Source organism: Saccostrea echinata, unplaced genomic scaffold, assembly GCF_033153115.1.
Source record: "Saccostrea echinata isolate AGI-Se365-2 ecotype Australia unplaced genomic scaffold, CSIRO_AGI_Sech_v1 ptg000020l, whole genome shotgun sequence".
Taxonomy (NCBI): domain Eukaryota; kingdom Metazoa; phylum Mollusca; class Bivalvia; order Ostreida; family Ostreidae; genus Saccostrea; species Saccostrea echinata.
This window is the reverse complement of record NW_026889769.1, coordinates 1,515,817-1,541,310: the sequence shown is the minus strand read 5'-3', so window position 1 is coordinate 1,541,310 and position 25,494 is coordinate 1,515,817. Positions and strand designations below refer to the sequence as shown.

Genomic DNA, 25,494 nt, shown 5'->3' with positions numbered 1-25,494 from the left:
TTGAAAAGCTATTACTTGTCAATTCTAATATTGTGTGTTAAATACTGTGGCTCAGAAAAATAGATTTGGACCTCGGTATATATATGAAAATGATTTGATCTTTTTTAAAAATTCAATATTGAAGATATCTATAATTATTTTTTCAACAAATTTGTCAGAGGAATTAGTGCGCGAATCAATTCTTTTAAAGAGAGCAAAAATTAAATTAAAAAGATATTTTGTAGATTTGGGTTTGCTTGATTGAAGATATCACTAATTAAATTATTGTTCTCTTCAAAAGAAATTGTTGCGCGCGTTATAATCGAATGAATGCTACCATATATTCAACTGAAGATAATAACAATCCAATTTATCGCAAGCGTCAAATGGATTTATAAATGCGAATTGATGAGAGGAACAAACGAATTACCGCACGCATAAATTATTGCTCTTATCAATTGAGTTTTTGGTCGCCCGCGTGGCGAAGTGGTTAGAGCGTCTGCTCTAGAGTCGCGGAGTAAGGAGTTGATCCTTACGTCGCGGGTTCGAATCCCACTGTGGGACGTGGAGACCGGTCCTTCGGATGAGACCGTATAAACCGAGGTCCCGTGTCGCAGTAGGTGCTGGCACGAAAAAGATCCCTCACTGCTCAATGGCCGTAAGTGCCGAGTATAGGACAAAATTTGCAGCTCTCCACCGGCAAGTGGTGGCGTCTCCATATGAGTGAAAAATTCTCGAGAGGGACGTTAAACAACATACAAACAAACAAACAATTGAGTTTTTACGCGCATACAATCAATTATTGCTCTCTTTATTTCAATTGATCGCGCATCAATTCAGCATATTAATCATTGATTATATAATCAAATAATGAGGGATATTTTCAATTATTCGAGTTTATGTGAATTTGACGCCCGATGCAGTCTTTATGTACGTAATGTGCATTACGTGGGTTAATGTTTTCCGTAGAAATCTATTGGAGCCTTTCTTCTCGACTACGACTAAAACGTTGCGCACGGTGTTGGTACACATTGACGTTACGTCGAAATAACGTTATTCAAGTCATAACGTTGTAAACTAACATGCAACTAGCCTCTTAGTATATATTAATTTGAGTGGCCTAGGCCCAATAGCCAATATGCATCCTATGTTGTGTATATTAACCCTATCTCCCAATCTGGTGAGCGTGAACTACAACTGAGATTAAAGTTGTGCATAGGAGTCTAAATAAATGATCTTTAAATCCTTTTATCAATTACCGTCAGGCCTAAAACGAGTAAAATCAATAATCAAGCATGCCAATGTAATGACAATTCTCCAGGATCAGAGAGGGGGGGGGGGGGCATTGGTGTGGGGGTGTCAAAGTATGTGCTGTTAAACTTACGGAAAATTTCACGTACATTATGCTTCATCTTTGTGAGGCAAAATTTTCGCTCCAGTCCTTGTCATGCGCAGTGGAACAAAATCCTTTGGCATGAAAATATGTTTCTATCTTCTATAAAAGTATACCTAAGTATAAACTACTAGTACATAAAGAACTTGTGCCCTGAGATAGATTTCAGTATATAAATAACTTAAATCTATCTCATGGCCTCAGTTCTTAAAATTAGAAGAGGTTTCCCCTTATTGACAGTTACGAACATCTGTAATTTTTTGTCACAAGTTTTAAGCATATTCCTTTTGTGTGTGTGTGTGGGGGGGGGGGGGGAGGTTTCAGACCAACAAACTCGACTCAGTTATATCCCTTGTTCATTTTATTCGACGTTGTAACATATCCCTCGACATAACTCTAATTGGCTCTGAGTGACAAGTTGATTACATTGCCGTCTATCGATGCTGAATTCTGGCTAGCAGTTAGAATTTTATCTGTCCAATTGGCAAAGCTTCACTTGTGGCCAAGCCGTGGGGAAAATGTGCATGTGAGAAAATATGAGATGGGGCTTCACACCACGTGATAAAAAAGGAGGGAATTAATGTTTAAAGGAAGTTAAATTTAGAAAATTCATTACACTTTTTTTATGATAAAAACTTCAATTTTAACTCTCTTATAAAATTAGAAAAAAGGATACAACACAAAAGCATCAAATCTATAAAAAATATGTAAAAATAATCGGCATTTTCCGTAGGTCAACATGATACAGGTATAACACATTTCTAAAATTAGAACTGGAAAAATCTCCCTTTTACACTTTGTATCACTTTGGATGGATGAAGAAGAGTCAGGCTCCCTTCTTTTGAAAATTATCAGTGAAATGGTGAAAATACCCACAGACAGCCCCAGCCAATGGGCCAAGAACTTTGCAAATGATTGAATCTAAACTACATGAGGATGCCTGCATATCAATATGACCTCTTATGACACTGCTGTTCTCATCTTAACCCCCGGGGAAGAGGAAGGGTAGGGGGCAAATCTGAGGCTACTCCATATACACCAAATTTTCAAAGTTTGTCTTTTTTTGATTTAGTGATCATAAGAAGATTTTCAAATGATACGGTTTTCTATATCTCCCTGGGAGATTACAATAATTTTAGCAAACTGTGTCATCTCCAACAAAATGTGAGTGTGTGTGTGTGTGTGTGGGGGGGGGGGGGGGGGGTAATTATTCCACCATATTTTGTCTTACGTGTTAATGAAACATCACAGTAATAATAATCACCAATGTAGTTTTGCATGCGACTTCAAAATGGCCACCGTTGCAGTGAAAACAAAGGTCAGTTTCGAGCAACATACACTACTATATCCAACAGTGAAGTTTCTAGTTTGAATTCTCTTCTTTAGTTCAAGAGAAGTCGCTAAAAATCCTGCATATCATTTGTTAAATTTTTCACAATCTTTTATTGCATTACTATGCAACAAAGAAATAGTACTTGCACTGAATTTTCTCTCTCAAATAAGTACCAACTCAGCCAAAAAACTAGTTCAAATTGTCAATACTACTACTCATCAATACAATTAACCAAGCCATCAACATAAAGTAAAACAGCAAATAAATTATTGACATTTTATTGAATTATTGTACATCTCTGTATAAAGCAAATTAAATAGCAGCAGTGGAAAACCTTGCAATGTCAGTTACAGAACATGTTTAGTTTTGGTACTTTATCCATACGACATGTCATAATAAAGTAGTCATACAGAGAATTAACAAAAATTGACAAAGGCAAGCTTGGTATACTTGATTAAATATGAGAAAATCTGCATTTGTACATTCTTCATCTCTTGAACAATAGTAAAATCATGCCAGTTTCTCCATTTCACAACCCTGCATTAGAGATCCTTCTAGAATTTGCAATAAACATTTCAAAAACTTTTATCAAATTGGGTATAATATTTTGGAAGCCCTCCCCCCTTCCCCGTACCTGGAGTACTAGTATCTAGCTTGGTTAATGACTGATATATTAAATTAACCTGAGCAACAGACTGAATATATAAGTAGAGATATAATTTGGTTGTTATACATATATTAAAAAAAAATCTTAGCAACTTGGTCAAAAGCATCAAAATGAGAGGCCTACAAGTACATAAAATTGTATAATGGCCTAAACCATGGGAATAAATTTATCCACAGTCAATTAAAATAAAAATTCAGTTCAGTCTCACTCACTCTTTATATATATAAATAATGCAAGAAAATCTTGCATTATGGTCAAAACTTTACTGAAATACATATGTAAAGTTTGCATGTTTGGGTATGGTGTGGTCCACTACTAAAAAAGGATAAGAAAAAAAATATTTATGACAATCCCCCGTCTACTTGCCTGATGATGAACACAGTTTCTCTTTTCATGGCAAATTGATGCAAATAAATGAAAGACACATTGAACTTTTGGACTAGAATGTGTCTTGGGTAATCAAGCTATTTAAAATCAATTTGCATTTACTCTGTCATTGCACAAAAGATAATTTTCTCTGATGAAAAGAATATCTCTGCTACTTGAAAAAAAAAAAACATTTTGCTTTTAGAAAGGTCATTAGAGTTATTAAGCAACTTCCACACACACAGTTCATGATCATGGGGTACAAAGCCCAATCAAGATGAAACATTTCTTAACAATTCTTTCAATCTAAATGGCACATACATGTATGGGAAGATATTGTTTTCTTAATTCAACCAAGAAATCCATTAATATTACATATTAACACTGAATTCCACATCTCTTCAAAAGATGATTTATAGAAACCATTTGAAGCTGTGTTTACAATACTTACTCTGAAAAGCATTCTATCAACTACATGACTATCCTTTACTGAGATGAGTATCACTTTATGCTGTTGGGTATGCATATATATATATGTATAAATATATAATAAATACAACTGACTTTGGTGTAATTTCTTTTTTACACATATGGTTTATATGGTTTTATAAATATGAGAATAAGATAAATTATCATTCAAGGTAAATTTGGGTGTACATGCTCAAAATGGTTTTCCCATAACTAAAAATTATGTTCCTTACCTTATTTCTATGTACGATAATTAAAGCCCTATAAAAATCGAAAATATTACAAAATGTATGTAAACATAGCTATTTATGTAAATGTACATATGCTTACACAGAAAATTTTCACCTTTCAGTGTATTTAAAGACAGGTAAAAACTTTCAGAAATTCACAGCTCTATGGTCAGTACTTTTTCATCTCCAGACACAGAAGAGTCAGTTGATGAATCATAGGAAAAAACATGCATGTCCAAACATGTTGTTGTCATAATATTGAATTTTTAAAAAAATACATTTTTTTATATTTATTCCAAATGTCTGCATATCATGAAAAAATTAAGTATTTCTTCCTTTTGCAGAAAAATGATAGTTAAGAAGTTGTTGGTCTCCCAAATTAATAACAGTTTCAATAAAGAGTCAAAAATAACACAATACATGAAACAGATATCACAAAAAAAAAATCAACATTGTAAAATCACAGCTGAAAAGGGTTTTCTCTAACAAAACAGCAGAGTGACAAAATAACACTTCATTGAAAAAAGCTATTATGTTTCTTGTTGATTACAAGACAATGTTCACTACAATATGATACTCATATGAACAGCACTTACTTATTATTTTCATTATGATGCAAAATATATATTCACATTAATTTTCAACAAATTTTTTAACTTTTTCACAACTAAGAATGACCAAATAATCACTAGCAAAAAGGTTTCAAGATTGCATATTTAGCATCTTGACGATGGATAAATAATTACACTTCATTCTGACTATATGTTTAAAACAATGTGAAAAAAAAAGTTTGAGGCGGAATACTTGATATCACTGACATTAATAACAAAGCATCGATCATTTTCACTTCATTGCAACAATCTCCCATTCACATATTATGCACTGGTATATTGGCCCACTAAAATTGTAATAAAACACTATATAATCAATGAACAAGAAAATGCCTCTTTGAACATCCGCTAACCTGTTGAACAGTTAGCTGCCCGAACGCCTCCTGGTGTCAGTCTGCCATTGGATGGCATGCAGGTCCGGCCTGCGGCAGTCATTTTCTTTTGTGCTGGCACTGGATCTTGCCACATCATCATCAATTTAATCTCCCCATTACGCCATCCTACACTGATATGAACTAATTAGTTAGGTTTAAAAGTTGAATTGTCCACACAATGCTCTCTCTCCTGGTCACACAACCTCCGAGATTTCATCCTCACCGTGAAAGAAGAAACCACATTGTTCTATAAGTGTCTGTACTATAATTGCTGGGAGGCGCGTCATCTGTGTCATGTCTGTGTAGGTTTTACCGGTAAAGTCTATCCGCAGAAGAGTGGGCCATAAACAGATGGCCAAGTTTGAACTGTTCATGTTATGTGTCGCCTTATGTTGGCTCACTCTGTAATAAAGAAAAAAAAACATGTACTCTTCTGAATCATTCTTATGATTCATCTGGGTGAAGATGCAAGCATGTTGAGAGATAAGCATAATTACATTTGCACTAAAATTTAGATGGCTCTTTTATCTAAGTAACTGAAAAAAATGCAATGCAACATTTATATTTTTACCAATATATTTCTTAAACACAACTAGAAAAATTCAATCTTTAAACCAGGGACCCATGGAGCTCTATGATCCTCCCTCATAGGACAATTTTTTAAAAACTTATTTTAGTATCTACTCCTTTGTAAAACTTAGACAACCCCAAAGTATCCTCACTTAGTGCAAAGGGTATTCAAGCAAACAAATCTAAATTTACACTAAAAAAAGATTCTTTCATATCAATTCAACAATATAGAACTTTGTGCATTGTTTTCATGACAAAAAGTTATCCAAGTGATTCAGGTGAACAGAATTCAAGAAAAACTTCAAACTGTGCTTAATTCCCAATTATATTCATATTTTTCAATCCAATTACCGGTAGTCAGAGTTTACCTTTTCAGATGAGTAATGAAATACTTTAGCACTTCATAATTTGTAGGGTAAATCTTCTTTAGGACACCTCTTAAAGCTAATAACTTTGAACTCTTGTCTGGCATACCTGAAGAATTAAAAAAAAAAACATGGTGACAATCTCTAATTAGCCTTCTGGCTCTGTCAAAACATAAAGTATGTTTTTTTTTTTTTGTTTTTTTTTTTTAAATTTGACTGATAATGTGTAGTGTTGTAAATAACTTTGCAATACCACTGTTAACCCACAAATTTGTGTCTCCTATGATGTATCCAAATATAGAGTGCAAAATCAGACATAGCTTTCAAACATTTCTTTTTGGAAGTGAAAAGAATACAAGATAGTACAGGTTACATCATTACAGTAAAAATACCCTACATACATAACCAAGTATGTACATAAAGAATGACTCAATAAGGCATTAGTAAAATGTTAATGCATGCAAATCCTGAAAGAACTACTGATATCTGAATTCTGGTAAATCACTTTTACCATACCAAAAGTACAATGTACATATGATAGTAACATCCCATTTACTGCTCTACAAAATCTAATGAGTACCAGAGTTTGGGCTCTAAAAATACCCAAAATTTTAACAATATCCAACAAAAGAGGAAAAGATTGATTGAAAATGTATGTATATTAAATCCAAGACCATTCTTACATTTGATATGTTAGTTGCTTGATAGAGAATGCTAGAGATTAATAGAATGAAATATGATTTCTACAAATAACAGTCCACCATGGAAGGTCAAAGTTACACCACAGAAGTTTGAGGTTACACCATGAAAGGCAAAGGATATTCTTAATGATGCTTACTGGTAAGTAACACAAGCTAACTTAAACATAACTTTGGCATGTATGAAAAGTGACACCTCTGCAAAAACAACAATTTCTTTTACAAAATAGTTACTTGTTTTGTTAAAAGAGAAATTTCAAATTACTGACATGAGTTTACAGTCATATTTACAAGAGGAGACAAAGGATAGAAAGTTAGAGTAGACACCTAAATGTACTGGTAGATCACTGACAAAGTGGTAGAACACATCCTTTTTAAAACATATATAGAAACGTCATAGACTCATGCACAGTAATTAATTTTCATTCACTGGTACTAAGCTATTTGGTACATGTATGTCTTTTGTAGTTGATATACAAATATATATAGAGTTATGTATGTGTTGATGCAGTTCGTTGTAATATATTTTCAGTGGCATGGGAAAATGACAGAATTATAATGACAGAGATGTTCATGGAAAATTTGTTAATAGTGGTATATCAGTGCTTAGAAAAATAATGAAGCAATAAAGCACACAGGCAGGCACGCCAGATGTGACCTCTAACATGACCTCAAGCTAAATTGTGATTGGTTGATATTTTTACCTTCAGACTCATCATCCTGCTCAGTAATCTTTGCTGTAAAGTGTACACAACAATTAAAACAACACTCTAATCAGCTACCGGATGATGCATTACACAAAGTTTCACTTTTTGAATTTCAATATTTTAAACATCATTTTTGAAAAAAAAAAGTCATTACGATTTTATCACTATACAGAAAAATGTAGTAGAAAAAAAATTGTCTGATGTATGACTCTGAATTTCTAAACAAAAATTGAGGACAAGCTTATTAACATAACAATCATTTTACAATAAAAAGTTTTTTAAAAAATTTTTTTTTGCTTTTAATACAACCATGCATCAAAAAAATTCACACATCAAAACCTTTGACAAGCATTCTTGAAGGTCAATTCTCAAAGAAAGCATCCATCATTAAAACATACAGTATACTCAAAAATATCTTTAATCTGTGAGAATATTTGATACCTTAGAGGATATAACCAAAGACAACACTCAATTATCATTTCTAGAAATCATAATCATTGGAAACACTATAACTAACCTGCTGCTTCTAACAGCTCATCATGTAGACTAGGGGGAATTAAGGCTTCAGTATCGTTGATGAAATTCTTCAGAACAGTTGCCACAGCATTCACTTGAATGTCCAAGCTATGGATGTCTATTGAGGGGTCTGAAAAATCATTGGATGCAAACTCAAATTGTAATTAGATTTAAAATGAAGCAGTTTATTTTTAATAAAATTCTCCATTTTAACTTTCTTATAAAATATACAGTTAAACTTCGTTATCTCGAAATTGACGGGACCGTTGATGAACTTCGAGATATCCGGGGGTTCGACATATCGAGGGTTATAATTCAAATGAACTTCAAATAAACTTAGTGCAGTGAACATGTACTTAATAGTAATCCTTCTTGTTTGAAATTCTGTATAAGATTTCTTTAATATACATGTACATGTATTTAGCAATCAAAAATTTTTTTTACATCCTCTTTATAATTCACAAAATAAAAACTTTGTATAATATGCACAGAAGTATAATCCAACGCGGCAAGTCAACCACTAGGCATCGTTTCCCATGTTTACATAACCGGATATCGTCTATGCATTGTAAATTTCAAACCGATCGCTGTCAGAGTAACGAAAACGAAATATACATTTTCTTTTATTGGAAAAACATGTTCAGACATGTAAAATCAGTTAAAAGAAAATTATTTTACCATAATGAAATCAAATGCAAAAGAAGAATCTTTGACTAACAACAAAACACCACTGAATCACAGGGCACTACAGCACAAGCTTTCACTGCGACATATGCTCACATGATGGTGTGTACGGACGATTGTAATTTCTGCACGCTCATATAGGGGAAATAAATTCTAATTGCAGTAAATTACTTTGTTTTACTTCAATGTTTATAATTTTCACTTTAATATGCATAAACTATGTATGCGTGCATATTTCACATAGCATTAAATAGCGATTATCAAGATAAACTACCCAAGCCACAAAACAATGAACGTATCATCCACGCGTATGCATTAGACTAATTCACACAACCTTTGGCTTGCATAATTAAAATCAAGGTAAGTCATACATACACTTCGTATAATTATTGCACATTATCTGTTGATCAAAGGAACACAGGTAACCCGAGCGTGACAGACAGGTGGGTGTTATTAATAGAGCATTCAGTTTACCTAACGGACTTGATCATTAGAGCGGAAAATTATCCTGACTTCGAGATAACGCATGTGATTTTAATGAATGGGTACACAATTTTACTTAGAGATAACCGGGGTATTCGACATTACCGTGTTCGACAAAGAGGGGTTTATTTTAATCATTTCTAAAGCAAATTTCGTCGGGACCGCGGCCTTACTTCGACATATCTGGGGTATTCGAGATATCCGTGTTCGAGATTTCGAAGTTTAGCTGTATTAACATAATAAATAAAATTCTGTAATTACCCTCTTGCAGTTTACTTTGAAGTAGTTCCACCTGTAGCTTGTTACCAGGGATACGGTAAATACCCTCTGTGTTCATACCTGTATAAAAGTATGACATCTCGTAAAGTAATTATTTAACAATTAAGTATCTCATATTCATTTTAATTCAAATTCTTTACAAAATTATCCCAGAAAATACTGGAGTAAAAGTTTAAACTAGTCAGGATTTAAGATTCCCTATCCAAAATAGTCAGACAGTACTCGCCTAATATCACTTAAAACTAAAGTCAAAAGTACTCTATCAAACAATCTATGTCTTTAATACGATGTTACTTTAGTCCTTTTCAGCAATTTCAATCATTAAAATGTGTTGTCTAATCTGTAATGTTGTCTAATCCAGCCAATTTGGCCAGAATAGACAAGTTTTACTGTATTTGGAAATAAAGATGGTATACTGAACCATTTGTTCAAGCTATACTTTCTTCTACATAATGTTAATCTACCTTCATTGTCTATGTATTCCACACAAGTCTCTACAAACTGTGGTAGGGAGGGGTTATTGCTGGACATGGGGAATTCACTTAGTTTACAGCCACTCTCAGACGTCCCGGGACGACCGTCCTTCTTCTTCTTCTTTTGTGCTTTCTGCTGTTCTTTTTGTTTTCTTTCCTGAAAAAACCAAAACAAGTTTTATTATAACATTAAGAAGCTAGTAAGATTTCTGAAAGTTGATGAAATTTAAGGCACAACTGTATTTGTAACTAGAAATCTGACCAGTCAGCAAGGGCCCCGCCAAGGGTTAGAAATATAAGGGTGCAGATTAGGGGATGAGAATTTTACTTGATTCCAAAAAATTTCAAAATATATAAAGAATAAGCAAGCAACAGCAACTGCTAAACATCCAACAATCTGTAAATAGTATCCCTGTATTTACATAAGGCAGTAAAAAACATCATATCTATAATAACTCAATTAAAGTATATTTAAAAATGAATGAAGCATGTGTTTTCTAAAATGCCAGCCATCAGTGAATGCAAATATCACTCAGACTTGACCTTAACTTCAAAACAAACATCAGTTGCAGACAAAGGTGTTAATTAATCTTAAAGTGACAGAAAGATAACCTCTAAAATATTCTGCGAACCAGCAAGATAATCAAACCCACGGGATTAATTATACTGCTCTCTCAACCTTTTCTTCTAAGTTTACCATAAGAACTTTTTCAGCAATGATAGAATGAGGTTATTATCTGAATACCTGTTAAAATAATTAGTATTCTTGAATTTACATAAGGCAGAAAAAAAGAAAAAAGAAAATACATGTAACAAGAGGCCCATGGGCCACATCGCTCACCTGAGTAACTTTGGCCATGCTGTTCTTTACCAGATTTCCCCCTTGTAATACTTATTGTGGCCCCGCCCTACCCCCGGGGGTCATGATTTTAACGATTTAAAATCTACACTATCCCAGGATGCTTCCACATAAGTTTCAGCTTTTCTGGCCCAGTGGTTTTTGAGAAGAAGATTTTTAAAGATTTTTCTTACATATTTCAATGTAAAACTTGAATTCCCTATTGTGGCCCTGCCCTACCCCCGGGGGTCATGATTTTAACAATTTTAAATCTACACTATCCCAGGATGCTTCCATATAAGTTTCAGCCTTTTTGGCCCAGTGGTTCTTGAGAAGAAGATTTTTTACTGACCCCACCCTATTTTTGTCTTTTCTTGATTATCTCCCCTTGTAAGGGGACTTGGCCCTTTATTTTAACAATTTAAACTCCCCTTCACCCAAGGATACTTTGTACCAAGTTTGGTTAAAATTGGCCCAGTGGTTCTTGAGAAGAAGTTGAAAATGTGAAAAGTTTACAGACGGACAGAAGGACAGACAGACGGACGACGGACAAAGGGTGATCAGAAAAGCTCACTTGAGCTTTCAGCTCAGGTGAGCTAATAATAAAAACGATATATTTATCTATATCTTGTTTTTAGAATTCAATAAAATCATAACTCTTTGTGTATTTTACCAAAATAAAGTATGAACATTATTTAAATCCACATTTCAGAGATTGTAAACATCATTCAGAATTGACCTTAACTTCAAAACAAACTTCATTTGCAGACAGAGGTGTTAATTAATCTCAATGTGGCAGATAAAGATAAATGCTTTGAATTTTCTTCAAGAGGAAAGTTAATTAATCCCAAGAGACTCATTGTAGCCTTTCATAGTTTACAATAGGTCTGAATAGGAACATTCTCAGCAGTTATCTCTCTTTGCCCATTCACTCTTATATAAAGTTAAGGAATCTACCCCACCACCCCAGCTCCAAACCAGATGACATAGAGAACCAAACTTAGCATCAAAATATGTCTTACTGCCTATTTAACCAACATACCAAATTTGAACTTAATTGGTCAACCCTAAAAAAAGTTATTAGAAAAAAACAGAAAATTTGTGGACGGAAGAATGACAGACAGATAGACGGACAGACAGACAGACAGACAGACAGAGTGATTACTATAGGGCACCCACAAATCCTTGCTGGGCCCTAATAACCTATATCACATCTAAATGTTTTAATTTACTTACTTCACATGAATAACTCACAAAGTGATACCCCCTGTTCCCATATGAGTATAATGACAAAGTCCATGTTTTGCTATGGGAAAGCCCAAATATGCTTAAAATAGGAGGTGCACAGTAGCACTATGTAATAAAGATTTCTGGGAAAGTCTCATCAAATTTTATTCAGTGGTATAGGAGGAGTTGCGGATAAGAAATCGGTCCCACCAATATTACAGAAAGAATGGCAGTATCCATGTTTTGCTATAGGAAACCCCAAAAATGTGTCTCATCAAATTTAAAATGGGAGGTGCACAATGGCACTATGTAATAAAGTGGGAAAGTTTCATTACATTTTATTCAGTGATATCGAAGGAGTTGCGGATAGGAGATGTACCCAGAGCCTAACAGAGGGACGTATAGACGGACAAACACCCCAATCACCATATACCCTCACTTTTCAAACAGAGGGTATAAATAAATATCAAATATATATATGACAACTTGCATTTGTTGAGAATTAAGAAAAGTTGCAGGTGTAAACAAGAGAGCATGTGATGTATGTGGTATATCAATTGGTCACAAATGAATGATAAATAATCTATTAAAATACGGCAACCTGTACAGTATTTGCAATTGGTCACTACCCATTAAGTATCATTGTAATTTTGTGAAAAGTTTCCCAATAAGGATGTTGAAAATGGACTGTCAAAGTTGCCTATCTTGCATCTCTTTCAATCAGTTGGTGTGAGGTTTGTTAATTTTACGATCTCTCAATTGAAAAATTTTGAAAATATGACATAAAAAAAATGATGTTAAACAAGCATTCTGAGAGTATTGCATTAGCAATACTAGTCCCCTACCGGCAAGTGTAATCTGGTTCCCGTTAAGAATTGAAAATGCCATAATTCCGTCAAAAATCAACGAAGCGGGACGAAATGCATACTTGATCTATAAGTAATCAAGGTAAAGTCACATACCAAAAATCAGCTCAGTATCTGAAAGCGTTAAGAAAAAAAAATGCGGAAAACCCCTAAAAATTGAAATGGCCGTAATTCCGTCAGAAGTCAATGAAAAAAGTGCGGAAAACCAAGTGGGACAGACTGACAGACAGACAGGGGGACAGACAGACAGAAAGACAGACAGACGGATGGACAGACAGATGGACAGACTCAGAGGAAACCTATAGTCCCCTCCGGTTTCACCGGTAGGGGACTAAAAAAACAACAGAATAGCCCTGGAGGTATAAAGCTGCAGAGGAGAAGTGCTTTAGACCATGCTTATTAGTCCCCTACCAGTGAAACCGGAGGGGACTATAGGTTTCCTCTGAGTCTGTCCGTCCATCTATCTGTCTGTCTGTTTGTCTGTCCGTCTGTCTGTCCCTCTGTCTGGCTGTCAGTCTGTCCCACTTGGTTTTCCGCACTTTTTTCCTAAATGCTTGCAGATATTGAGATGATTTTTGGTACGTGAGTGTATCTTGATGAGTTACAGATCAAGTTTGCATTTCATTCCGCTTCATTGATTTTTGACGGAATTACGGCCTTTTCAATTTTTACGGGTTTTCCGCAATTTTCTTCTAAACGCTTGTAGATATTGAGCTGATTTTTGGAATGTGGCTTTACCTTGATTAGTTATAGATCAAGTTTGCATTTCATCCCGCTTCATTAATTTTTGATGAAATTATGGCATTTTCAATTCTTACGGGAACCAGATTACACTTGCCGGTAGGGGACTAGTATTTCTAATGCAATACTCTCAGAATGCTTGTTCATACACACAAATAAAAGATATAACTCTGTTTTGAATGTGCATGCTTGTTCTTTTATATATATATTTTTTTAATCATTTCTTTTTCAGTTACATTTGGTTTTGAAAATTAGCAGAGACAATGCAGTGTAACTGAGACTGATCACACTCTACATTTCATACCTGGTTATTGTCTAATTGTGCTGTACTTTTCAGAATAGTGGAATATGGCATCACATGAACTGAAGCTGTACAACCCATGCCTTCCTTTTATTATATCTATCTCAATAGTATTCACTTCATTTCAATCAGATATGAATTCTCCTGAATGGTTAATGTGTAGGGTTTTTTTTTTTTGATAACTTCCATAACATAAAACTAATTAAACATGGTTACTTGGCACATGTCTCTTGTACACTAAGGCACCTGGTAATGCCATTTAAATCCAAGGCCATGAAACAATAGATAGAGGTGATACACACTATTCTTGTATTCTGACGGTAAACCAAAGTAACAAATTTATTATCCTAGAAAATACATTTAATAGCAGCTCCATATTCAACTCCTCATATCATTAGGCATATAGTCAATTTCAATAAAACTTTCACTATGCATAGCTAAACCCAAAGTGTACAAATAAAATTTTATCTAACTTGCTGTACAACTGGAGATTTAAATCCATAAAATCCTGTATACGTCTTTAGTTCAGTTTACCCATTCTAACAGAATATGTGTATTGATCACAGGCCCTTTAAATATCTACCTGTATGATAGGATTCACAAAAGCAGAACACAAAACACCCAAAGAACAAAGAACCTAAGAATTATAGATTGTGTTAATTAATTATTCATATAAATGAAGGAATTAGCAAATCATGATATACCGAGATTGCAGAAATAGAAATTAAATTCAAATTGATTAGTACATGGTTCCACATGTAGGTCGTGTATTGAACTGAAGCTTGACAAAGAAATTTAATGACCTTTTTATGGTACTACATGAACTCGGTAAAACCTCACAAGTAAATAAAATATTTCAGAGGGTGCTTGACTCCATAAGATTTAGTGGGAGAAATTTGCAAGTTACACAGATTAACTACAAATGATATCTTATTGACAGAATGTGTACTGCTACTGCAGTGACAATCGTCTGGCCTGTGTAGCAATCAATATTTCTGTGTTATTACCACTTGGAATTAATACTGGCCTTATTAGCCCAACGATCCTTAATCATTTCACCTGATAAACTAAGCCTATAAAAACAAATTTGATGTTTTTTCTTTACATATAAGCTTGTCATAATCCAACAAATACATGCATCTGGATTTGAGATTTTTCACAGGTGATGGGGTTTTGGGTGTGATTGTCCAAAAGGACAAAACCATTCTCTTCCATGCAACCCACACAGACTGTGAATACTGTAAAATCACATATTTTCTTGGGGTCAAATTTTCATGGTTTGAGGAAAAACTATGGGTTCATGGGGATTGATCTTGTGAATGAAGAATTACCAAGTTGTTATGTATATGACATTTTACAGGTGGTGGACATGAATTTGTGAGTCTCCTCATACCTCGAAAACGATGAAAATTCCCCCCCCCCCCCTACAGTAGTAGACAAATGCTGTGCTAATCAACCATCAAAAATTTGTATCCCTTAATTAAAACAGAATATTCTCTTTCTTCTTACAATACCCATAAATATTTTGGCTTGGTTACCTTTTGTAGTAGATCTAACAGAATAGAATTTCCTATTGCTTTAAAAACTTTCGAAAGAAATATTCATTATTACAATAATAATGCATATTCCTTGTAGCTGACACTTTCTAGCATGTTGTAGTGGGCATACGTTTGAGTTATGGCTATCAAAGCCGACACTTTGTAGTATGTTGTAGCGGGTATACTTTGAGTTATGGCTATATTATCGTGTAATCAAAGCTGACACTTTCTAGTATGTCGTAGTGGGCATATTTTGGAGCTGTTACTACATTATAACGCAATCAAAGCTGACACTTTTTATTATGTCGTAGTGGGCATACTTTTGAGCTATGACTATACTTTAGCTGACACTCTCTAGTATGTTGTAGTTGGTATATTTTTGAGTTGTGACTATATTTTTGCCTACCTCCTCTTTTTGTCTCCTCCTCTCATCATCTTTGATCCTCTTCTCTTCCTTCCTCCGATTCTTGTCTGCTTTTAGGGTCCTAAACTTGGTCATCCAACTTCCACTGTCATTCAGGTCAAATTCCTCAAAACTTGAAAACCCTCCCTGGTTTAAAAGGGAAACCACTCATGATAAGACACCACCATACCTTTCTATTCCATTTTCATTTGCACAAGATTCCATTTTTAGTATTCTGTTAAATTTTTAACACAGATTTATCATACTTACCCGAGGCATGGTGTGTGAGTACTCTTTGTTTGGCGTATCGAGGTCAGAGTCTCTGTAGTTACCTATAATACAGATGATAAATTGTAGCTATACCAAAGTTGAGTCTGGTTTTCAAAATATTCAGAAGAGAGGGTTTTGACAACACAAAGAATATGACTGGGAAAATGTCGGAAAATATATGGATTCTAGACATACACATTTGATATTTATGATACAGAAAAAATTGCACAAAAATACAAAGAAAAATAAATGAAGTGGTGCCTTGTTAATCTGAGCAACTTTATCCAATGCATGAACCATACAGTTTACTGATAGCTTTTTCAGAGGGCTTGTGTGTAACATGGTGAGGATCATTTATGTGAAGAAAAGGAGTTTTTTTGTTTTTTTTTTTAAATCAGTCCTGTCTTTAAATTATAACATTTTACCAAAATCTTTCATTTTAAAATAACTTACAGAAAAATATAATCAATGTTTACTTCTTATCATATATTTAAAATTTAAATGTTTTTGTCGATCATTGATTTCAGAAATATGATTCTATATAATTCAAAATAAACATTATGTTACGTCATATATTTATTAAAATACATACAATTTATGACCACATGTAGAGTAAGAGTGCTAGAAAAATGAATACTGACTTTAAGACAATAAGAAAAAAGCTCAAAGCAGAACACTGTAAAGCATTACACAGAAAAAAAAGCAGGGAAACTATTGACTTAGCAGTGATTATTATAGCTAGTAAAAGTTGATCATATTAAAGGTGCAGTATTAGACCATGTAGTTCTCATATAAATAAAAACTGTGTAAGATTGTGATTGAAATGAACACACTTCAATGGCTTCAACATTTCAGTGCTTCAGTTTTCAGTAAACTATGATACTGTATTACAATATTGACCCTTTGGGTTCGTATCTCTGTAGCTACACATAAAATAGTTTAACAACATACATGAGAGAGCTATATGAAAAAGTATTCCAATCAACAAGCATCAAAATCTATGATTGAACTCTAACTCCATCCCATTCATGCTTCAAATCTAACACCCCTCCCTAGTTCAACAACACCCCTCCCTAGTTCAACAACATCAAGAGTTATGGGGAGGTACCTGGTGAACCCAGAGATGACTGGGGACTCAGAATATAATTGTCAGTCACCCCCTGCCACTTCCAGTGTTTAAACATGCATTTCTTCATTGGAGTTTTATTCATCTCATCCCCCGTTTCTTCACTTTCTGTGGGTGAATCACTTCGTTCTATTTGGTGAGAAAAGGACTCAGTAATTCATGCATACTTTAATTCACTGTTGACATATTCTCAAAGACTTCAAGCACTAAAGTGATGAGAGTTTAGATCCCTATATATCTGAGCATGAAATAAATGGTACCTGTACATCAAAAGGACCTGTACATGGAAAATCAAGTTATGGTAGATTTTACTAGCCATCTGAAAACTAGAAAACCCATAAGTTCCCTTGTGAATTTTGTCAAATTCACAAACATATGTACATATATACGTATATTTTGCAAATAAAAGCTTATATTAGTTTTTAGTTTGTGTAATATATTCATATACATGTACATGTAAGTATATATAGAGTAGAAACACTTATCCCAAAGCTGTTATTTTATGACTACAAAACTGCCAACATCATGAAATGAAACACTGTACGGAGGGGGTCAAGGGGCTGCTTAGGCCCCAGGCAGATTTTTTGTCTTTCATTAACTTTAAGATTATTTAGATCGCAAGTTGGCATAAAAAATGACAAAGCAATACAGGCAAGCTCTGTTAGGACTTTGACTTATAATAATAGTGCAAAATGAAGGTTGAAGCTATGAAAATTCTGGTATTTCAAACTTTTTATAAAGAAAAATGGAAATCGGAAAAATAAATTCCAAAATTGTAAGGCATATTTTAGATGCTTAAACCGCAAGTCGTATGCCAAAATTGTAAGGGTTGGCAGCTTTGTAACAAGATCTTAATGAAAGTAATATTAAGGTTACTGATATCTACAAGTAAGCTACGCAGATCATATTCAGGGAGCATTAATATAACATAGGCTAAATATACAGATCGTTGAAGGGTGAAAATGCGTTACATACTCCAATCATCCTTTTTAAAGGCAAACAACTGCAAGCATGGCATAAGTTAATAAGCATTAATAACTGGACAGTGTTCACAGTGACATTATCTAACCTCGGTTGTCCCTGCGTCGATTTCCTTGTGGGCGTTCATCAGTATATACAGGTATGGTGTACACCTGTCCATCTTGTGACTTCTGTTTGGTTTTCTTTTTGTGAGGTGTGGGTTTCCGATTTACTCTGCTGTAAATAGAATCCTTGTCCTTCTTTTCACGCTCCAGTGAACTGAACTCTCCGGAATCATCTGAATCTTGAGCTTTTTCTGAAAAATTTTGTACCCTCCAATTTGTACATTATTTCAAATGACATAGTATTCCATCATAGATTCAAGGTTTCTGATGATTTTGGTATTAAAATAGTTCAAGAACTGATTAATTTCTAAATTCTTTTAACATTAACTGGACACCATTTTTAATAGTCTTACTTTTGGATTTGCGTTCCTGTGACATAATGCGCTGGCGTTTACCAGGTTCCAATGCACCATAAACTGAGGCATAATCAGCATCCTCTGTTCCCGTAAAACGGTGATCCTTAATGAATAATAATTAATATCATTTAGAAATATGACTGAGGACAACAAACCTCTATGACTATAGAATAACACATAACATGTAGTTCTCACAGAATCTATAATTTCAAATTCTTTTACTACAAAATTTTGAGCAATTAATTTACAACCTTTATCATGAACATGAACTTTTTCAACCTTGCCAAAGGACTTATTGCAAAGCTCCACATTACACTGTAACAATCTTTTTGAGCTTACATCAAATCCATTTTAAACACACTAAAAATAAAATCAAAACAAAACATTATATCATGTCCTACCTTTGGTATTCCATAGTCATCTGCCAGACTGATGTCTTGTTCAGGTTGAGCCAATGGAGCATCTCCCTTAAAACTTTTCTTTGGTGAGGCCTAATGAAATGACCATCATGTACTAAATGTAACTGGCCAGATACTAAAAAACTTGTTGTTATCATAATTCAAAATGTCGCACAGTCTTCATGATTAACATCCGTCATGATATATTTTGATAATGAATCATGGTTAACATACTCTTTTAGAAGTGTATCACCTTTTTTTTATATCAATAAATGGATGTACCAAATAAAATATATCCTGTATACAAATCTCTCACCTTAAAACTGGGATCATTTAGGAAAGTTGAAGCCCTCTGATACAGATCATTCTCAGCCCATATGGTGTCATCTCCAGAATTTTGTGATTCTGTAGACTCATGAGTTGATGGATCAGTCCAAGAATCTATCAAAACATGCCAATTAACAGCATTAACATATTAATTAAGACCAACTGTTGATAAATACAGGAACTGAATTCTACATTTCTCTTCTAATCATTTTTCTATAAGAGGAAAGAGAGATTACTTATCAATAATAAGTCTAACAGATGCAAAAACTAAAATTCTATTATTTCACAATCGATGAATCCTACACATAAAATGGATGATCAATTATGAACACATTCAGTAACATGCAATTTTTTAAAAAATTCTTTTTCAAATGAAGCATGTTATTGTTCATTTAGAAAAAAATGCTGGCATTAAAGTGAAGAACAGATAGAAAATTGAGACTTTATTCAATGTTTAAAAAGTAAGGAAATAATTATTTACAAAGTACATAAGTGATTAATTTGGACACTAAGATATAGAATAACTGAATTACTACACAATTAACAATATCTGTGACACTTCCATGGTTCTGGTGTTAGGATAATAAAAATATTTTGATAAGTGATAAATCTTAATGAATTTAATCTATGCTTAGATCATCTCAGCTTATGATCAACATTTTAGAAAGAATAGCTGATGATTTATTTAATAATACATACCAGTAATAATAATTAAAAAAAAAAAAACTACTTGTGAATACCCACTGCAGTGAATACCAACTGCATAATGGATTGTGCATACAAATATATAATTGGAGAAGTAAATGAAAATATACTGGAATACAGTAAAACACGATTATAACAATGTCCCAGGGATGGACAATTTTGCTTCATTTTAAGCATTATTCGTTATATCAATTAAGTTTACAATATGATTTAAAGTTAGCGGAATGAAAATCACTTTGTTGTAAGCCTCAATTCATTATAAGCATGTTGAACTTTGCTATAAGTGTGTTTTACTGTAAACTAAATTAGGTATTTCACTTCATATTTGTGTTTTAAGTGATTTTTTTGGTAAACATTCCAATACATATTTTCATACATGCCAATGTCACATATTGTAATGTACAAAATTAAAATATAAACATCTGTTTTCCATTTACCGATACATGTAGTGATTACAGCATTCCCAGGTGTCCATATAGTTTAATATTAACACTAACAATGAAAGTAAATACAGTAAAACTTTGGTATCTCGGCAGGACTACCAGAAAATATCCAGACATCTAACAGTAGAAATATCAGATATTTATATATACCCAATCTTTACCTCAGTTAGTTATCACTATGTCTGAGAGTGCTTTTTAGTGTTAGTCTTTTCTGGATAAACATTCACACAGATACACATACTATGCTGAGATACCAAAGTCTACCTGTGTAATGATCATGCATAAAACATGCTCAAATAATGAAAAAAGAACTTTATAAAAAGATCATTCCACAATGTAACTTGTCTAATCTGGATGTTATGCAAAGCTCTACACAGAACTTTTTAATTACTATACAACATCTATTTTATATTCAGATGCTATCTACACCAACTAAGTTGAATACTTTTTATTACAAAAGCCTGGCCTGTATGGTTTAAACAAGTTATACTGCATAAAACATCAAAACCATGACCAGATTTAAATCTGTGTTTCTGTGAGGGCCTGCTCTGCAGTTAATCATTTTAGCATGCAATTTCTACAAAGCTACATGTATTATCATTACTGTGTTGTCAGGTGTCACATTTAGTTTGCCAAAATAAAAAATAAGCTGAAATAGTAAAAATATCTCCCCAATTCACTCTCAGAGAAACACGTTGGTAGACTTTTCCTTCTAAAATTATAAATGGTTTAGATGACCATTTTTTATGGATGATCTACACTAAAACAGACTTTTTGGTGTTTTCTGAAACAGAAAATTCACTGCGACAAAGAATGATAATAAATCTAGGAACACTATCCATTCAAGAACTATGTAACATTAATTTTTAAATTATTCCAAATCAAGTGGTGAGAGTGCTACAATGAGAGATGAATGTGGAGAGAGCCCAAGCCCAAGTTTATTACAACAACCACCATTAATGCAAAAGCAGTTATCACCATTGTCCCGGGCGGAATGATGCACGTCTGTCGGGAAAGTGGACGCTTTCTTCTGTCTCTGGGGCTCGTTTAATGCCCAGGCTTTTGAGAATAAGAAAACATTCAGAAACCATCAAAGATAGCACCAAGGAGAGATAAAACTAAATGGTTATTAATATTTTTTTTTCTAATTCAATGAACATGCAATTAATAATGTCATCTGAATTATTTTTTTAAACTGATTACAAACGAGGCACATCCAATATTTCTTGCAGTCATTATAGTTTTCATTAGAGAGTATGAATCTCATTTCAGGTTATGAATATTCATAACAGAATACACTGCGATTATAGCTTAATTAGACAAAATTGTACTATATACAAGACGGTCTATGAAGACATCAAATAATACATTGTATGAAAGAAGTATTACAAAAACAAAACTAATTTCCAGAAACAAATAAATATCTACAGAATAAACACTCAGGGTAACCAAAATTCTTACTTCTAAACATGTATAAAAATAGATCACGAAAGTTATTTTAAGTAAAATAAAAAATAAGCATCTTCTTTTTGCAAGCAGATAAAAAATAATCGTACTTGAGAGATTTCAAAGGGAAGAAATGAAAGGAAGGGGAAACAAAAGAACATAATTCTGAGGAAAAAAATCCACATTATTCCAACTATCCCTTGGAATATTCAAAGCACCCAAACATAAGAACAAAATCACAAAGCTGACGACAATATCGAATCACCTGGCTCTTTATCTTTCACAGCTAGTTTCATACTACAAGATTTCCTAAACTGAAATGGGCTCTGAGTGGTCTCAGAGTCTGGGTGTTCCAGACTCTTGTAACTAATCAAGCGTAACGAATCAGTTTCAATCACAGGAAATGACCTGCGAAAGACTTCCCGATGGTATCCCCCGGAGACTACAAATTACATAAAAAATAAATTAACCTAAAATTGACATCTACACAAGTTGCAAGACCCTACAAGACTGACATTTACATATCAACTATTTTTCACAAATGACTATCATATTAATGAGTGAACCTATCACATTATGGCCACTAATTAAATACTTATGTCCATCTGAAGCTAAGTAAGCCTCTTTTTCTTAAAACCAACATAAAACTTCATAATTAAACTTTAATACAGGTCTCATCAATATTTTTCTTAGGAATTTTATTATCATATTTGAACAGTGAATGAAATAAAATACTGTAAACCAACTTTAATTCGCGTCATCTTTTATTCGCAATTTGTCAGCTTGAAATCAATCTGCGACGATTAATTTTCGTGACTGTGGAAACATTCTCTACAAATACAAAGCAAAATAGATGGTTTGCGGCGATTAATATTCGCGATTTAAAGAAGGTCGTGAAACTCGTGGATATTTCTCACACGTGAATAAAAGTTGGTTTACAGTATTTGGTATATTTTATTTACGTCAATAAATTTTTAAAATAGTTCGAATAAATATTTAGACTGTTGCTCTAGATAAGCAAAAGCATTAAGGAGCTTTACAGTTTTTAGTAATGGTCTCTATTAGTAAAAAAATTATTATTGTAGATATTTGTCATTCCAAAACTACTTGTATATTCTCTGAAATTCTAAAATACAAATGTTTTATACAAATGTAAATATAAATTTTTTGTTATGATCTTACTGTAGAAAGGATATCTTTTCAAAATATAGAACAAAGAAGAAATGCATCAATTGCTTGACTTTGAATTTCAAATCTTTCTTAAAAATGTTCTATACAGACCAATGTCACACATAACTTGGTGCAATGATAAAGAGAAAAATAGTCAGAAAAATATTTCACTCAAGAGCACTGCAAAATTTCAAAGTGTAAAACGGAGTTTTTTCCCTTTGTCATTTACCTGCATTTGATCCACGGTTTTTTCTTAGCATGCTGGGTTTCACCAACTGGTCCCTGCTGGGTAATTCTCCATTTGGAGGACTTGATGGCCTGACGGGAGGGGGAGAAGTTGAGGAGGGGCGCTCATGTTCACTGTCTGAAGGATGGGGGTAGGTGAACGGTTTGTCGTATATTGGTTCCTGTGTGTACACTGGTTCTTTAGACTCGGAGTCCTCGGTACTTTGGCTGTACAAGTAAAAGGCATCGTGTCAAGTCAATGTGCTTGTCTAAAAAATTTTTGTACTTATATCCTAAATACACATAGTACAGTTTCTAAATAAAAGAAAGTAATCAAAATATACAAGATATACAAAATATACATTAGTACATATTAATGACATCCCAACATCCCCTCCATGTCTGCTAAGCTGAGTTCATAAAACCAATAAGATAGGTACCTATTACTGCTACCATTGGTAGGATGGAAAGTTTCTGGTAGAGGGGCCGGAGGTCTCATGTCTAGCTTGGTGTCATATGGAGGGCTATTAGGGTCACAATATATAGATTCCAGTTCATCACGTTTGTTCCAAGCTTCCTTCATAAAGGGTAAGTAAACAGTGGCTGAAAAAAAAAACCCAACACATTGTTACCCCAATGTATGCTTACTTACGAATGCTATCAATGTAAAAAAAAATAATTCTTAATTTAATCTACGACTTGTCCAGCTACAAATTCTAAACAATACTTATTACTATATCTAACATGCTTAACATTCTGTTTATCTTCTACACTTTAATAACTGTTCTGTCCCACTGAAAATGCAGACTAAATCTTGCACTTAAAATACACTTTCTTCCCCAATTGTTTAGAACTCTGCAAATCAAAGAAAATGTGATGTCTACTGTTAACAGTAATACCTTGTTGCTTGAAATCAGCAGTTGTGACCTTGAATTCTGCCCCTAAATCCTCTGCAATTCTCTCCCCTGCTACAATTAAATCCTTGGAGAAAGGGACACGACTCAATGGATCTTTCACAGCTACGATCATAAGCGGCATTACATTATAAAGATTACGTAAATTTTCGGCATAAGCTCTGTAAAAAAAAGAAGTAACCATTTTTTATCTTTTAAAATAGTTTTTAAAGGTGTTTATTTGGGGAAAAACAAGAATTTTTACTAATGAAGGTAAATTTAGCATGACTGCCATAATTAGCACATGTCATTAAACTAGTGATTACACCTGCTGACAAGCACTTACTTCATAGCAGCAAATGATGCCTGTCGGACTGGGCTGTAGACTAGAATAAAACCTTGAAATTCCTCCTCCTCCCGAAACACCCTCGTAATGAAATTATGGTACGCCCCCACACAAACCTCCACTTTTTGTTTGCCAGAGTCTGGAGCACTTTCTAAATTTAGTTCTAATGAAACAGAGAGATCAGTTTCTACATCTACATAGGTGGCGCTACTGTTCAGGATCGGACCTATTGGAATATCCACCCGGAAGTCTTCTCCACACATAATACACATGGCAATCCTAAAAAAATATATACACTGTATTCATAATGATTTAAACCCCTTTTTAATGAAAGGCTATGCAATAAAAGGAAATGTTTTCCTATAGGTTTATAAATGCTTCATATTACATTGTTGATATATAACTATGCATGATTTTTGTACGAAGCATGTAAGTACATGTTTATAAGCTTTTAGTCTGCAAACAGCTTCTCATATTAGGCTAAAGAAAATTGAAATTAAGGTTTTCGGGACTGTGTGTGTCTGTTTTTAGGTAGCTGCACTGCAATTTTTGCATATTTTTTCAATAAAATAAAATGTTGCTAATATGGAGATC

At 33.7% G+C, this 25,494-nt stretch overlaps 1 protein-coding gene across 4 annotated transcripts in view; it reads right to left on the bottom strand.

Annotated features, from left to right (window-relative positions):
• Positions 1–2,967: 2,967 nt before the first annotated feature.
• The window catches only part of LOC133189882 (rho GTPase-activating protein 5-like), a 33,621-nt gene continuing 11,094 nt past the window's right edge, over positions 2,968–25,494 (bottom strand). The window contains exons 10-27 of one of the 4 annotated variants that reach the window (XM_061325285.1): positions 24,901–25,179; positions 24,561–24,736; positions 24,102–24,264; positions 23,666–23,889; positions 22,532–22,708; positions 21,799–21,879; positions 19,662–19,786; positions 19,349–19,438; positions 18,945–19,050; positions 18,576–18,782; positions 16,381–16,442; positions 16,114–16,257; positions 10,188–10,353; positions 9,706–9,783; positions 8,279–8,407; positions 7,759–7,791; positions 6,360–6,465; positions 2,968–5,823 (exon numbers count right to left, since the gene is read on the bottom strand). In XM_061325285.1, coding sequence (XP_061181269.1) covers positions 5,616–5,823; positions 6,360–6,465; positions 7,759–7,791; positions 8,279–8,407; positions 9,706–9,783; positions 10,188–10,353; positions 16,114–16,257; positions 16,381–16,442; positions 18,576–18,782; positions 18,945–19,050; positions 19,349–19,438; positions 19,662–19,786; positions 21,799–21,879; positions 22,532–22,708; positions 23,666–23,889; positions 24,102–24,264; positions 24,561–24,736; positions 24,901–25,179 — 2,554 coding nt within the window. In that variant the 3' untranslated portion in view covers positions 2,968–5,615. Of the gene's footprint in view, positions 5,824–6,359; positions 6,466–7,758; positions 7,792–8,278; positions 8,408–9,705; positions 9,784–10,187; positions 10,354–16,113; positions 16,258–16,380; positions 16,443–17,466; positions 17,636–18,575; positions 18,783–18,944; positions 19,051–19,348; positions 19,439–19,661; positions 19,787–21,798; positions 21,880–22,531; positions 22,709–23,665; positions 23,890–24,101; positions 24,265–24,560; positions 24,737–24,900; positions 25,180–25,494 lie in introns of those variants that run through there. The other 3 variants (XM_061325286.1, XM_061325287.1, XM_061325288.1) reach the window with 3 other exon arrangements.